The sequence below is a fragment of the Tupaia chinensis genome, unplaced genomic scaffold, assembly GCF_000334495.1.
Source record: "Tupaia chinensis unplaced genomic scaffold, TupChi_1.0 Scaffold000290_1, whole genome shotgun sequence".
Lineage (NCBI taxonomy): Eukaryota > Metazoa > Chordata > Mammalia > Scandentia > Tupaiidae > Tupaia > Tupaia belangeri.
This window is the reverse complement of record NW_006159775.1, coordinates 5,321,442-5,338,062: the sequence shown is the minus strand read 5'-3', so window position 1 is coordinate 5,338,062 and position 16,621 is coordinate 5,321,442. Positions and strand designations below refer to the sequence as shown.

At 37.2% G+C, this 16,621-nt stretch overlaps 1 protein-coding gene across 1 annotated transcript in view; it reads left to right on the top strand.

The window, feature by feature from the left end:
* DSG4 (desmoglein 4) overlaps nt 1-10,248 on the top strand; it is a 57,133-nt gene extending 46,885 nt beyond the window's left edge. The window contains exons 14-18 of the mRNA XM_027772645.1: nt 987-1,292; nt 5,061-5,200; nt 5,355-5,418; nt 7,195-7,403; nt 9,386-10,248. Coding sequence (XP_027628446.1) covers nt 987-1,292; nt 5,061-5,200; nt 5,355-5,418; nt 7,195-7,403; nt 9,386-10,153 — 1,487 coding nt within the window. The 3' untranslated portion in view covers nt 10,154-10,248. The remainder of the gene's footprint in view (nt 1-986; nt 1,293-5,060; nt 5,201-5,354; nt 5,419-7,194; nt 7,404-9,385) is intronic.
* The last annotated feature ends 6,373 nt before the right edge of the window (nt 10,249-16,621 follow it).

The following is a 16,621-nucleotide window of genomic DNA, read 5'->3' as shown; positions in this document are numbered from 1 at the left end:
TATGGTGTTCATCAGCTCTGTGCCAGTTTTCCTCCTCTACTGTGAATGGGAGTATGAAAACCTCAGTAGGAGGTTGGGGTTCATGTTTTTAGAGGGGAGTTTCTCTCCTTTTACTCCTCTAGGATTTATGGGGAGAGAATACCTACAGTGTCTCTTTTCTTCAGGTGTTTGGCTCCTGTTTACCCAAATCTTTCTGTTCCCAATGTGGCTGGAGGTTGAACTGGATAAGTAGAATGTAAAGTGGTAGACCATGAGTAGCTTGGGCCTCCCAATTGCTCCTTCTTTCTCTTCTATTGCAGGGATTGCAGGAACCGGATATGGTTCTTGAAGGCAAGAGTAGCTCCTCTTTCCCCAAAGAAGGCTGAGTAGGGGTCCCCGATGAACTCAAACTAAGCAGTTTGGGTCTCCTGTTGCTCTTGGATGGATAAAGAGCAGAATGGCATCAGCACACATGAGGGAGCAGCTCCTACCTTCTATCTCCTTAGATGTAAATTTAATCATCTTTAAGTTTCAACTAACATTTTAAACAATATTTTCTACAGAAATCGATATGCAATGGTAGCACAAAGAAACAGGAAAATAATATTTGTTGGAATTTCTTTTAAAGCTCAGAAATTTTTAGTAAGAGATAAATAATCTATGGAGGTAATTTGTAAAGTGTAATCCTAAATAAAAGACTCCCAACATTTCCTTTCAACTCAGTATTCTTCATTCATTAGATGACTATTTATCGAGTACATATTATATGCCAAATGCTGTTGCTCTGAAAATATGCCACAAGGGCCCCCACCCACTTTGCCTATGTAACAATTCAACCAGAAGCAATGTTGATTATAATGAATTATAAATGTAAATTTTTTTAAGTACAGGCTGCTCTACGACTAGGAAAACATGAAAAAGTCAGGTTCGAAATTATTCTTGAGTATTAGAAAGAGCTATCTCCAAGTAATTTTAATTTATTTTCTGTTTTCTCCCTTCTTTCTCAGCTACCTCTGCATACCTTATGACTGACCAGACTTTATCTCCGGGACCGTACCAAGTCCCAGTCCTAGTAAAGGACAGCTATAATAGAGCATGCGAATTGCCACAGATGGTGCAGTTCTATGCCTGTGATTGTGAAAACAACCAAGTGTGCTCGTCTTCCGGTACTACGGGCATTTACACTGAGGATTTCACTTCTGTTACTACTGACATATATGGGCCTGCCACTGATGACCAAGTTGGAGTTTCAAATGTTGGTCTCGGGCCAGCAGGGATTGGCATGATTGTTATGGGCATCTTACTACTACTTTGTAAGTACTCAATTAAATTGATCTTGTCAGCAGTTCTTCAAAATAGGACTATAGCCAGACTTGACAGGATAACTGGCTTCATTTTTCTTTTTCTTATCAGTATCTATAGCAATTACTGGGTGCCCTTGGAAATGAACAATGGGACTGATATGAGTATGCATGAAATCCTTAATGATTGGGACCAGCAGTTAGATTAATGGCTATGTCACTGGACTCCCATGTAGCTGACCACGGTTCGAGTCCTGGACCTGGTAGCTTAAACTCACGCCGGGCACATGTGCGTGCATGCCCAAGATCCTGAGAGGAGAATGGAAGAGAGGGAATTGCAGTGTGGCCATCCCCTCTGGGGGGTGATTTCTCACTTTCTGTCTCTCTGTCTCTCTCTGTCTTTCGGGTGAGCACACACGCCCGATAGCAAAAAGCTCTCAAAAAAAAAAAGAAATCCTTAATGATAACTGTCATTCCTTAATGACAGTTAAGGGTTAGCGGGGGGTCTGCATGCACATCAGTCAGTATAATATAGAAAAGCACAAAATAAATCCTATGATGGAAAGTTCATCAAAGTGCTTTAAGAAAGACTGAAGCAGGACCAGCAGGTGATGTGGTGGTTAAGGCGCTGGACATGCCCACATAGCTGACCACGGTTCAAGTCCTGGACCTGGTAGCCTGATTTCTCACTTTCTCCCTCTCTCTCTCTCTCTCTGTGTGTCTCTCTGTGGTCAAATTAAAAATAAATGAATGAATAAATAAAATTAAATAATTCTAAAAAAAAAAGAAAGAAAGAAAGACTGAAGCAATGAAGTCAAAATAAAAGGTTGGGAAGGTCTTTATCAAAGACATGGCTTTTGAGCTGGGCCTTGAAAACTAAGGATTTTCTAGAGACCAGCAGATGATGTAATATCTGCATTGCTGGACTCCCATGGCCAATCATGGTTCCAGTCCTGGACCCAGCAGCTTGAAACACACTGGGAGTGTGTGCATGCATGACCAAAATCCCAAGAGGAGAATGGAGGAGAAAAGATTACGGTGCGGCCATTGCCCTGGGGATGATTTCTCACTTTCTGTCTCTCTGTCTCTGTCTCTCCAGTCAGCATATGTGCCCTATAGTAAACCTCTCTTTAAAAAAAAGAAAGTAAGACAGAAAACTAAGGATTCTCTTCACAGGAGGGTGGTGCATAGAAAAGTCTGAAAGGCAATCTACAATAGGACAAAAGAACAATACAAACAGGTGAGGGGGGTGTAGGCTAAAAGGTAGGCTGGGTGCCAGCATGGAGAAAGATCTGTGATATGGTGAATGTTCTGAGCTTCAGTGCACAGGCAGTGAAGAGTTGATGAGGATTCATGATCTCAGGGAACCTGCTCATGCTGATGTAGGAGGAAGTAGGGAGAAGAGCCTAAAAGAAGGATTAGCTTCTGGGCTCTGGATGAGCATCTGTACAAAGATCATGGTCACTGGAATGGCAAGATCCCTAAGAAAAAATTTCAAAATGGCCTCCTCTCCCTACACTGTTTTTTAAAACATGTAGATCCTCAAAGGAGAGATATTTCATGAATTTTAAATTGCCCCTGTAATACTTATATTTCATGGGGATTAAACACTGGGTTCTAAAATTAAAGAGGGTTAAACTCATCAAACTGTTTTGTTAACATCTTTTAATAGATAGGTACTAATTAAAACATTACCATTTCAAGGTATAAAAATGTAGCTATTGGTTTCAGAGCAAACTTTCTTAAAATAATCTGTGAATTTGAAAGGCTATGCAAACCCATTTCAAGGTATAAAAATGTAGCTATTGGTCTCAGAGCAAACTTTCTTAAAAATAATCTGTGAATTTGCAAGGCTATGCAAAAATGATGGGTGATTCTCAAAATTATAGTAATGGTAGTTTCCCAGAACATGACTTTATAGAGCACTTTGAGTAGAGGTGTCAGCCAACCTTGAAATCTTTGATTCTCAGCCCTAGTTGCATATGAGAATCACTTGAAGGTTTTAAAAATTACTCATGCCAGAGTCCTACCCAAAATGAGACCTAAGCATCAGTATGCATATGCCCTCCAGTGAAGCTAATATGCAATTCAGGGTTAAAAATCCAGTAATCTTCCTGACCCAAGCAAAGAGAGCATGAGTGTTGTTAAACTGATTATAGAATAAGAGAGGAACATCCCTTTGGATAAGTCACTTGTTTTCAATAGAAAAGCCGATAGTCTATTAAAGGGAAGGAGGCAGTGTGACGGTGGGGGGGAAGGGTCTTAGCCCAAACCTTATATTCCCCAAGGGCCTCAAATTTAGACTTTTAATGTTAGATCCAAATGAAGTTACACATACTAACTGTATGTGGTGTGTGCTAGGGCTCATGCCCAGAGTGGCACATAACCCACCACACAACCAAAATCACAGACACATAGTTCAGGTGGGGCAGCTGCCCGGAGACTACCCATCTAGTTTGAGTCCTTTTCCAGAAGGTTCCTTGGATATGCATAACTTGATCTTTCATTATTCATGGTACCTACCATAAAACTGTTTTAATTAATCAATTAACAGGCCTGATTTTGCATCCTTGGTACTTTCTTCTGTACCTTTAAATTCAGTACAATTCATGTTGTGCTAGGAAATTAGGAAAGTATAAAAACAACTAGAATAGACCTAAAAAACTAAACTGAGTATATTTTAGAACCTTAAACAACATAAGAAGTGTCTACATTTATGGACTAAAATGCAGAATTGAGGGAACTGGGGAAACAAACAGAAATGTTTCTCTTACCACAAATATTTGGATGGTTAAAATTTTGTGATAGACTTAATTTTCCATTATATTTTACAGGAAATCTTAAAAATAATAAATGTAAATAGCTCAATTTCATTTAGTGGGTGATAATTTGATCATTTTATTTTAAGTGTAAATATATCAAAGGTCAAAGAAGGGTCCTAAATCTAAGTCCTGTAACTAAACCCTGTAGTCAGTCCTCTTCATGACATATATTGATGTTATGTTTAACTTATATGTATGTGTATTGGTTCTGGGTATGTGTATTTGTATAATGAGTTGCTATATGGGTATGTGAATACCCGTGGTCTATGTAAATACATTTATAAAGATGGTCATTATGCATATTTGTATATGCATACTTGCCCAAGGAGGAATGCATTTATATGTGTGTATATATATACATATACATAGGCTTATATACACATAAACATCCACAAACGTTTATGTGCACAAATATAAATTCACATGCATGTACACAAAAGAGTAGGAACTAGAAAACTGAACTTGAATCCTGGATTGTCCACCAACCAGCTCAGGACTCTTGAGGGAGAGGGAAGAATAGACCTTACTTTTTTTTTTTTTTTTCCACTATAGGGCACATGCACTCGCCAGACAGACAGACAGAGACATAGAGACAGAAAGCGAGAAATCACCCCCCAGGGGGGATGGTCACACCGCAATCCCTTCTCCTCCATTCTCCTCTCGAGATCTTGGGCACGCACGCACACGCGCCCGGCGACCTTACTTTTCTAATCTGTCAGGAAGACAACCTGGATTACATGATCTCAAATTCCCCCAATTTCAGCTCTTTGCAATTTGGTAGGTTTTTACTTGTAAATGTGAATATGTGTTATCAGTCCTTCAGGAGAAAATTGGTATTTTTTTTTTATATTGGTGCTCATCCCTTTGAATCTAACTAAAAAACCACCCATAAAACAGTACCTTTGTGTCTCCCTAAATTGAACGTGTGTTGATTCCTCCTCATTGTTTTCCTGGGCAGTATCTCCACTCTTGCTACTCATGTGCTGCTGCAAACGAAGACAGCCTGAAGGCCTGGGGACAAGGTTTGCCCCTGTGCCCGAGGGGGGAGAAGGAGTCATGAGGTCTTGGGGAATAGAAGGTGCCCATCCTGAGGACAGGGTGAGTGGACTGTCACTTTCCAGAGAGCCTTGAGTTTCAGTGAAAACTGAGCATGTCTTGAAAATTACATGCTGCAGAATAAAAGTGGAAAAGATGTCAACTTTAAAATGTTTAATATAAAGCATTCATTTATTTTTTGTTTGTTTGTTTTCAGGATGTGTCAAATATATGTGTACCCATGACAGCTTCTAATACCCAGGATCGTATTGATTCCTCTGGTCAGTGCACATCAGAATCTGTTTTTCCTTTTAAAATTTATAAAATTATTCAACCAGACCAACTTCATGTAAAAGTACTTTATGGAAAAGCAACATAGCGATCCATTTACTTAGATGATAGAATAACCAGAAGGAAAATGGCATATTTGAAATATCATTTTATTTTTCTTAAACTATTGGCAGTGAAGGAGGACCCAGGCTTTAAAAGGGCAAACTCTGAAAACAGATGCTTGGGTTTGTTCTCAGCCTCGCCCCTTACTAGTTTGAGTGAGTTACTTAATCTCTCTGGATCTTCATCTCCTTATCTTTGAAACTGAGCTTATGATAGTACCTAGGTTAAAGCGTTGCTGTAAGAACTAAATGAGTAGAGCTATTTCCCATTTATGATGGTTCAATTTAGAAATTTTCATCTGTACGATAGATTTATCAGCATATAACCCCAGTAAATTGAAGAGCATCTGGACTTAAAATAGTTAGACTTAAGTCCTTTTTTTGACATTATGAGTTTACCAAGGATCAGATTCATTTTCAATGTACGATATTTTTGACTTAACAATAGCTTTACCAGGAAGTAACCCCATTGTAAGTCCAGAAGCATCTGCATATGAGTATACCTACATATTTGTGTATAGGTATTTACATGGTATATACGTGTGTGAATGAGTATATAAACATAGATCAATAATAAAATACATATTAAAATAGTGCTTGGTGCAGACCACATGCTGCTATAGTGGTTATTTATAATATAAACTATTTGAAAGATAAACAAAAGAGGGACCAGCAGTTAGCGTAATGGCTATGTCCCTGGACACCCACGTAGCCGACCGCAGTTCAAGTCCCGGACCCGGTGGCTTAAACTCACACCGGGTGCGCGTGCATGCATGCCCAAGATCCCAAGAGAATGGAGGAGAAGGGACTGTTGGCATCACCATCCCCCCTGGGGAGGGGGGGTTATTTCTAGCTTTCTGTCTCTCTGTCTCTGTCTTTCTGGCGAGCGCACACACCCCATAGCAAAAACCTCTCCAAAAAAAGAAAGGGGGGAAAAAAGATAAACAAAAGAAAAAGTGGCAAATATGTTCTTCTAATAATATGCCAAGGAACTTTTCTTAAATTCATACATGCTTTTGCCTGATCACTGTGTTCTAGTCTCCTGCATTGCCAGTCCCATGAACACCTGAGAGTACTGAGCAATAAGGCAATGATTGAACTAAGTAGAAAGGTTGCCCAATTCTAGAGCAGAAATGAGATTTCTTAGTGATGATTCCTTAGTATCCCAAGTCCACCCTGACCATGCAAAGCACATTGGCAATTGATCGCCGCTCCGACTCCAGTGCCAGGGTGAATGAGGACTGAGTTTCAGTTTCTGCACACACCTCTGGACTTGCTTGGAGGGTTCTGAAGTGGGTCAAGCTCCCTCAAATGGGCTTGGATTGGGGTGGGGGTGGAGTCCTGCCAGGGGCAGTGGTGGCAGGAAGTAGAGCCTGCACAGAAGTTCAGACCCTCTTGTCAAGTTGTACAGCTTTAACACTGATGGTAAGCTCTGTGCAAATGTGAAAAGGCCATTTTGGTAACTAGTTTCCTCTGGGTCAGCCACTACCATTTATTCTGTCATTCAGTTTGACAATTATGAGTATCATTCAAATGCTCTCGACTAGCTTTGCAGAACCTAGGCTTCCTGGTCATGGGATGTGGCCAGCTGGCAGCTGGAGAGGCTGTAGATGGACAACCAAAGCAGATAGCTCCAGCAGTTATAGGAACACCCTCTCTTTTCAGAAATCTACACCAACACCTATGCGGGCGGAGGAACAGTTGAAGGGGGTGTATCTGGAGTGGAGCTCAACACAGGACTTGGGACAGCAACTGGCCTGGTGGCTGGGGGAGCAGTAGGAGCAGCGAGAAAGAGGAGTTCCACAATGGGGACCTTGCGGGAATATGCAGACACCGGCATGAACATGGCTTTCTTGGACAGCTATTTCTCAGAGGTAATTCTCTTACACACAGTTTCACCTGAAACAGACTTGAGACTGAATAATATTAGTAGTAGTCATGTGGTAGTAAGCCTCTTCTGAGACTTACTGTTAATCCTGTCCCCATTCTGAATAAAAAAAAAAAAAATTTTCCTTCTCCTTAAAATGCATAAAACCAATTTGTAGCAATATGTCATATTCAATGGTCATTATATATCTTAATGCTGTGGAAAAAAGTACTAAAATCCCTCATCATTCTATACTTTCCTTCTTCTGTTTTTTCTGTTTTCATTTCCTTCTGATTTGTTTTCATGACAATTGCAAACAAGAGAGTCCTGATCAAGAAAAAGAAATGTACATTCATGCCCTGTCTTTACGATGTCCTGTATGTTCTTTAAATGCCTCCAATGATGCTATATTCCTGAGTTTTAACTCCCATCAGCCCCACAACTTGGTGACAGATCCAGACTTCGAAGTTCTGTCTCCTGTTCTCAGTTCAGAACCGCATTCACTAAGAATCCCTTCCTAAGAAAAAGATCATGGGTCTATGAGCACTCTATAGAGAAAAGCCCCATAGATATTAGATTGACCTAACAGGGTAGAAAGTAAATCCTCTCGTGAATTCCTATTTAATAAATTAACTTTGCTTAATTAGCAGTTGTTTTAGCTCATATTTCAATTTGCTTGTTTTATTAACCATAGGGTAACCATGAATTTTACTACCACTGCTAACTAAAAATGTGAATGTATTGTTGCAACTGTAAACTGTATCTTAGTTACAAGTACTATCACAGACTGCATCAATTATTTAAATGAAAGATCAATGCTACCAATCAGTTCATTCAACAAATCAGTATAAATTATACATGAGTCATAAAAATAATATTTTAAGTCATTCATAAAAATCACATATTAAAATCTAATACTAAGGGAGCTCTACCATTAATGCCAAAATTGCACTTGACATTTTTTCCTTCTATTATACTCTTCTAAACAAGGTGTCATTCAAAATAATATATGACAAAGGTTTAAGGCAATACTAAATTCATGAATAATTTATTTTAAGACCTAAAATTAATTTCTAACAGTGAATTTAGAGTCTAGTACATACCAGAGAAAAACCAATGTGATGTAGTATGAAAGGGACATTTGCGTTAGAGATTTTATTCTAGAATTGTTTGGGTCTTGGGCATGCAATTAATCCTCTCCTTTAGTTAAGTTACTTATAAAACAAAGAAGGGATCAGGCTGTACAGGTGATTCAAACAGTGCTTTACCCACCCTATGAAATTCCATGGGACCCTTTAAGGACCATCACAAGTGGTGGAGGAAGAGAACCGGCAGGTCTCACTCCCACCTCACCCCTTCAACCAGGAAAATTCCACTATCCTCAGTTCCACATATTGCAATCTTACCCAAGATTTTATCTGAAAGATCTTTCTTTTAAAATAATTTGAAAATCATGGTATGCAACCTCTTATCCCTTCTTTCCATTAAACCAAACTCCCAGAGATAAGCACAGTTCTCTTTGCTCAAGCCATGTAAAAGTGAACATTCTAACAAAAATCTTTAAAGCTAAGAGACCTTTGCCTCTTTATACATGCTTTTAAACCAAGTTGATAAAATATATATCCTTAAATAATTATTTTGAACACAACAAAAACATCTTTATTATTTCCGGATCATTCAGAAATAAAAGAGCCTAGATTTAAGTATTATCTTTGATTTTATATCTAAACAATATATGGACATTAGCATTTATTAGTTTTAGAATAAGTGATATTTGTAATTATTCTTCAAATTTTATGTATCATGAATGGACTCTGATCACCTAAAAACCTTCAATTGCTTAGAAATACATCAAAGTACCAGTTTTTCTCCCAGGTCATGCCATAAAATCTTAGATCAGAAGTCTCTAAAGCATTGCTCTCATTCTTCTATGATGGTTTTAAAGGGAAAGAAACTTCTAATTTCCTTTTTTTTTTTTTCTAATTTTAGAAAGCATATGCTTATGCAGATGAAGATGAAGGTCGACCAGCCAATGACTGCTTGCTCATTTATGACCATGAGGGAGTAGGGTCTCCTGTGGGCTCGATTGGTTGTTGCAGTTGGATTGTGGATGACTTAGATGAAAGTTGCATGGAAACATTAGACCCAAAATTTAGAACTCTTGCTGAAATCTGCTTAGACACAGAAATTGAACCATTTCCTTCACACCAGGCCTGTATACCAATCAGTACTGATCTCCCTTTGCTTGGACCTAATTACTTTGTTAATGAATCTTCGGGAATGACTCTTTCAGAGGCTGAATTTCAAGCTGAAATGGCAGCATCTGAACCCGTGCTTCATGGGGATATTATAGTGACTGAGACTTATACTACAGATGATCAATGTATACAACCCACTACAATTGTTTTTGATCCTCAGCTTCCACCCAATGTTGTAGTAACTGAAACAGTCATGGCACCTGTCTATGATCTTCAAGGGAATATTTGTGTACCTGCTGAGTTAGCCAACACACATAACATAATCTATACTGAGAGAGTACTGCCTAGTCCTGGTATGCCTGACATGAACAATAGTTGCATGACTGATAGCTGTATGGGACCTATGATGAGTGGCAGTATTTTGGTAGGCCCAGAAATTCAAGTGACACAAATGGTGAGTCCAGACGTTCACATAAGCCAAGCCATTGGCTCCACATCCCCAATGGCATCTCGACACAGAGTAACACGATACAGTAACATACATTACTCCCAACAGTAAGTGCTTTGTGTCAGGATTCTGTATGAAGCTCGTAATTTGCAATTGCCAATATATCCACTAAAAATACATAATGTACTATACTTAATGTTTCAACAGCCAACAAATATCCAAATATTTGAAGTTTAATGTCACTCTGATTATGTATGGGGGGAGTGCTAACTTGCTAAGCACTATAGATAACTTTAAAATTTTCCTTCTGATGATTTTAATGTGCCAGAAAACTCAAAAAAAAGTTATTGTACCCATTGATACTGTCTAATAAATAGTACATAACTGATATTGCAAATCCTGCAGGTCTTGAACCTGTAAAATCAGTCATAATAGCCAAAATGCCCTTGTTCTTTGAAGTTGTGAATCAAGTCTTGTGTGCATCCACCAGCCATATTTTTCTTTGGAAAAATATGTCTATTAAAATTTATTAATTAAAAAAGTGAATGAAATGTGCACATTGTAAAGAAAATCAAAAAGGTACTTGGAGCATCTGTCAATAGATACCCGAAGTCATTTTTCTCTTCAAACAATCCATTTAATATGCAACATTAAATATTACTAAGAAAGGTTCATCAAAATAAAATATATGTATATTTCTTTTTAATTGCACTTTATATCACAAAAAAAAGGATAACAACTCCTACAGTAGAAAACAGTTCTTAAAGAAAGTAATAGAGTTTTATACTTCCACAGGGAAATTTTTTCCTACTTTTGCTAATTGAGCCAGAAAAAAATATATGAAATATGTTTTAGTCAGTTTCATTGCCCTGAATCAGAACTTTTATTTTTTCAATCAAATATTCTCCAAAAATACCTCTGTAATTATTCATGCATTCAATAATATTTATTTGGAAGCTACTAAATGTTGAGTGCTTGTCTTGGCTCTGTGAATATATGAGGGGACTTTAAAAACTTAGTGGAAAAAATGGAATTAAAGTATGAGTCCATTTTACTGCAAAAAAAAAAAGAAAAGAAATCCATGCTGAGTGTTTCATACCTATTTTTCATTTGTTTTTAAGACACCTCACAGGTGAAGAGGATAGACATGATTCCAGCCCTCACAGAGCTTCTAATCCATATTTAGACTTAAAATAAAACTCTGTGATATGGCTTTTAATTCTTACCAAGAATAATTAGCACAATGTTTAACTTTATTACCAAGTTGTGTTTTCTTTCTAATACTACCATTTATGTTCAATGAATGAAATGGAAACACGTGCACGGATTACTGATTTTTAGAAGCATAAAGCTGGCTTAAGAAAAAAAATATGCTAGCCAAGTAGTCTTATTTAATTTTGTAAAATATGTAAACTATATAGTAGTAAGTATAACATTACTAGAAAGATAATGTAAATGAAATAAACTTATGTTCAGGGCTTATTCCTTACAAAAGGAAATAATTATAGCACTTCTGGTTCGTTTTTTGCTCCTTTATGAATAAAGCTATTGTTGCATTTGAGGCATCTCACATAATCTCTAATCTCGTGCCCAGTTCTCTCATTCTATAGATAAGGAATCTAGAAATAGAAAGGTTAAATGACCAGCTAGTTGTGGTATGAAAACTTGAACCCATTGCTCAGATACTCTGCTTCAATACCATAACTTCATCAGATATAGACAGGTTCAAATTTTGTTGTTGCATGTCTGTTAGTATTTCCTAGCCAGAATAAAAAATATCTTTCAAAAAAATGGGTTTTATGAAATTTGAGTGAAGAGTGGCTAAAACAGAGTAATCACATATTTTGTAATATTTTCCAAATTGTGTATATTACCAGCTGTTATAGCCATTCCATAATTTTGTTTTTTACATCAAAGACTCTGATACATTTTACAACTCTATAATTTGATGAAATTCATGGATATTTCTCTGTTAAAATTTGCATTTAAGGAGCCAGCAAGTGGCATGGTGGTTAGGGTGCTAGATTCCCACATTGCTGACCATGGTTCAAGTCCCAGACCTGACAGCTTGCTTTCTCACTTTCCCTCTATCTCTGCCTCTCTCTACTGAGTGCACATGCCTTATTGCATATTTAAAAGGAGTAATAAATTAAATTAATAATTCTTTTAAAATTTTCATTTAATTAGGCTCATAATTCCAAGACTTATGAAACAACTAGTGGATAATTCATGTAAGATGCTAGTGGAGTTAAAACTGAAAACACTGAGATTGGAGAAATGAAGAATAAAATAATATTAATTTAACCAATACATTAAAAATTCAAAATGAGGTAAATCACTTTTGAGAAGGGTATGAATTTTTGGGGGGGACATTTTTCTTCTTTTTTCAACACACAAAGAAAAAGTTTCTTCCAAAAAAGATCTACCTCTGGTGGAAGCCTTTCTTTGATAGCCATAGAAACAACAACAGAACCTTTTCATTTTTTTCTTTCAACATTATTAGCAAGGAAGAATTCTTCCATAATGCCAAATTCTTCCATCATGCTAAGATAGTATCATTCACATATAACTAAAGCTCCAGAAATATTTTAAGCATCATCACAAACAAATAGAAAGCGTAAGCCAAGATCTCCCATCATGGCTTAGGAGTTAGGATATTCATTTGCCCAGGGAGCAAAAACACTAGAGTGTTTTGCTAAGGCTTGAAAATTAACCCAGAAGCCCAAGATATAATATGTAATAAATAAAGTAGTATATAGTTTGAGTCATATTTCCTGTCCTGTGGAATTACTTGAGGGTGTGGCATTATTAAATGAATAAATGGGTTCGCTTGGAAAAAATCTCACCAGGTGAAGGGAAAGGAAAACAAAGAACACAGTATTCACAAATTTATTGAAGAAAAACACTGATTTTTTAAAGATTTCCTTCTTTGGACTAGATATTTCTGATTTCAATGTATTACTAAATGTAACAATGTTTTGTATATTTCCTCAATTAAAAAGTATGTGATAAAAAATTGTTTCAATTACATTCTTGAATCATGTCGTATTTTACACAGAAACACAGACACACATTCAGAAACTCTTTCCATTGTGTTCTCAGGTGATTGTCATCTTTATCATTATGTGCACAATACGGAAGCATAAATTCATTTTGTAAACTGAAATTCAGAATAATTCATCTTGTTACTAATGGTAGAATTTCTCCACATAATTATTTTATTAGTAAATGTTCGTTATAAAATAGCAAATCAATTGAATAAACTTTAGAAATTGTTCTAGAACTTATCATTATAAAATTAAATACCATCACTTCGCTCTGGATTTAAATTCAACAAAATTATTACCATCATTTCTCTACCAGAGGTACCAATTTCTTGGAAAATACATATAATTAATTTTAATTAGGAAATTGGGAAAATTTTCTTAAAATGGTAAAATCTGAGGTAGGCCAAGTAGATTTTTGTCTGACAGGGATTACAGAAGTGTAAAAACCAATAACATAGGATATATCTAAAAACTATTAAGTAGTCAAATCAGATATAATAGAATATATTCATATCACTTGTGATATATACTCACAAATGATATGAGTAGATCACAAGTGATATGACTACAACTAGGGAAAATTATTTTTATGTTATAGCTTACAGGTATAGCATATTCAAACCCAGGGGCCCTAATTGCAAAGTCCTTATTTTTATTCACCAAACTCTATTGATTTAATTCTGAAAGAACATGTAAGGAGAAGATGGGGCTTTGGGGGACGTCCACTGACTCCCGGCTGTTCCAGGGACCCAGATCTTTCTGCTCTCATTTCTCTCCTCTTCCATTAGCTCCAGAACCTGCACAGCAGCAGCCAGTAAGAATAACAGAGACCAGACTGCCTTGGTACCATCACTGTCTCCTGGCTATTCCAGCTGCCCAGATCATCCCGCTCCCATCCCTCTCTTCTGCCATTAGCCTCAGAACCTGTGCAGCAGGTGCCAGTGAGAACAACTGAGGCCAGACCTCCACAGACTCCCAGCTGGTCCAGTAGAAATCCTATAACTCAGCCCCAGGTGCACCTGTTCTCAAGAAACTGGGAGGCCATTGGAATATCCAGTTCCAGTGATGACAGTGCAGGTTGCAGGATGAGTTTCAGGGAGACAGAGCTGCAGAGAGACCATAGCACACCTCCATCTGCACGCCTTTGAACTCTCAGATTAACTCCAAGAAATTAGAAAGAAATGTATAATCCACCAGATTACCAGAAACCAGCACAGAAGCATAAGAAATATGAGAAGCCAAGAAAATATCTCTCCCCCAAGAGAAAAGACCAATTCCTCATTGTCCACAGACTGTACAAAAGAACTCATGGACATATCAGATAAACAATTTAGAATATTCATAGTGATAAACTAAATGAGATACAAGAAAAAAGAGACAATGAACTCCCAGGAGCAAGGAATCCTTCCACAATTTGAAAAAAGAAGTAGACACCATAAAAAAGAATCAAACAACAGTTAGAGATGAAGGCTATAATACAGGAAATAAAAACCTCACTCAAAAGTATCAAAAGCAGGGAACCAGCAGTTAGTGTAATGGCTATGTCGCTGGACTCCCACGTAGTCAACCACGGTTCACGTCCCGAACCCGGTGGCTTAAAACTCACGCTGGGCGCGTGTGCGTGCATGCCCAAGATCCCGAGAGGAGAATGGAAGAGAGGGGATTGCGGCGTGACCATCCCCCCTAGGGGGTGATTTCTCGCTTTCTGTCTCTCTGTCTCTCTCTGTCTGTCTGGCGAGCACACGCGCCCTATAGCGAAAATCTCTCCCAAAAAAAAAAAGTATCAAAAGCAGATTAGAGCATTTAGAAGACCAAATCTCAGATCAAGAAGACAAAACCTCTGATCTAGGAAAAGATCACCAAAAAGTTTGAAAAAATTACCAAAAAATGAGGATAATATATAGGAAATACTAGATATACCATTAAACACCCAAATATCTAAATAATTGGTATCCCAGAAGGTGAAAAATCTAATAAGGGCATTGACAATCTATTCTATAAAATCCTGGAAGAATACTTTCCAGGTCTACAGAAGCATTCAAACATCTAGACCCAAGAAATACAAAGGACCCCAAATAGAATCTACCCAAAAAGATCCTCTTCATGGCACATCATAACTAAATTTGCAAAAATTACAGATAAAGAAGATTCTAAAAATGGCAAGAGAGAAACGTCAAGTACTTACTTACAAAGGTTATCCCATCAGGTTAACATCAGATCTCTCAGCAGAAACAATGCAAGCAAGGAAAGAATGGGAAGATATATTCATAATTTTAAAAGAAAAACAATTTCAGGACCAGCATGTGGCATGGTGGTTAAAGCATTTGCCTCAACTGCTTTGCTTTTCTTACTCACCCCTCAACACTCATCTCAAGCATTCCCACTTCTTGGGAGTATTTCTTGACATCTCTTCCACTGCCCCAACCTCTTAGTTTTTGGATGTTTTAAATAATTATTTTATTGAACTTTATTTATTTATTTATTTATTTGTTTGTTTGTTTGTTTGTTTTTAATTTGACCAGAGAGGGACAGAGTGAGAGAGAGAGAGAGAGAAAGAGAGAGAGAGAAAGAAAGTGAGAAAGCAAGCCACTGGGTCCAGGACTCAAACTGTAGTTGGCCATGTCAGAGTCCAGCACCTTTAACCACCACGCCACCCGCCAGCCCCTGCCCCAGCCTCTTATACAAATAGATTTTCTTTACCCCCTTCACCAATTAACATATGACTTTCCTTAAGCCAGCAAGCCTGTTACTGTCTCAAAAACCAGGAAAAAGCTTTTCTTATTTCTGTATCTTCACTGTTACTAGAATGTCTAGGACCCAGCACGCATTCATTAATTTTAGAAGTGAAAAATAAAATCAGATTCTCTCAAGCACCTAAAAGTAAAACGTTTGCAGTTCAATTGTGTCGCCTCTAGATCACCTTTGATCACCCCCCCAGTAAGATTGTATAAGTGTCACCTTAGCAAGAATATGCATGTACATAACACACGATGACAACTGTATTTCAGGAGAAACTGATCTCCTGGAAATAAAAGTATTAAAATTCTGGAAAAAAATATCTTATTGCCTTTTAAAAAAACTAATATGGTATAAATTAATAAAATAAATTTTTAAAATGTTACAGAGAAAACATCTCTGGAAAATGAAGATTCTCAAAGAGTTCAAAAGTGGATGATGGTAAAGCAAAATTAACAATTGACAATCCAGCACAGATATCCAAAACAGCCAGTTTTTAAAGATTTGCTTTTCCTAGACTTAGCCAAAACAAAGGTATTACAATGAGAACTTAACACCAAAATTTTGTCATTCATTTTTCTATTATACTCCTCTGTAACCTGATTTTTTTCACATTATCATAATCATTACATGTCAGCACATATAGGTCTTCTTCATTCTTTCAAAAATCTGCACAATATTGGTAGATTTTCGCCATGTTTTTTAATCATCCACTTATTGCCAGAAAATTAGTTTGATGACATTTTTGCTCTTACAAATAAAGCTACAAGGAAAACTTACATATTTGTTAAATATA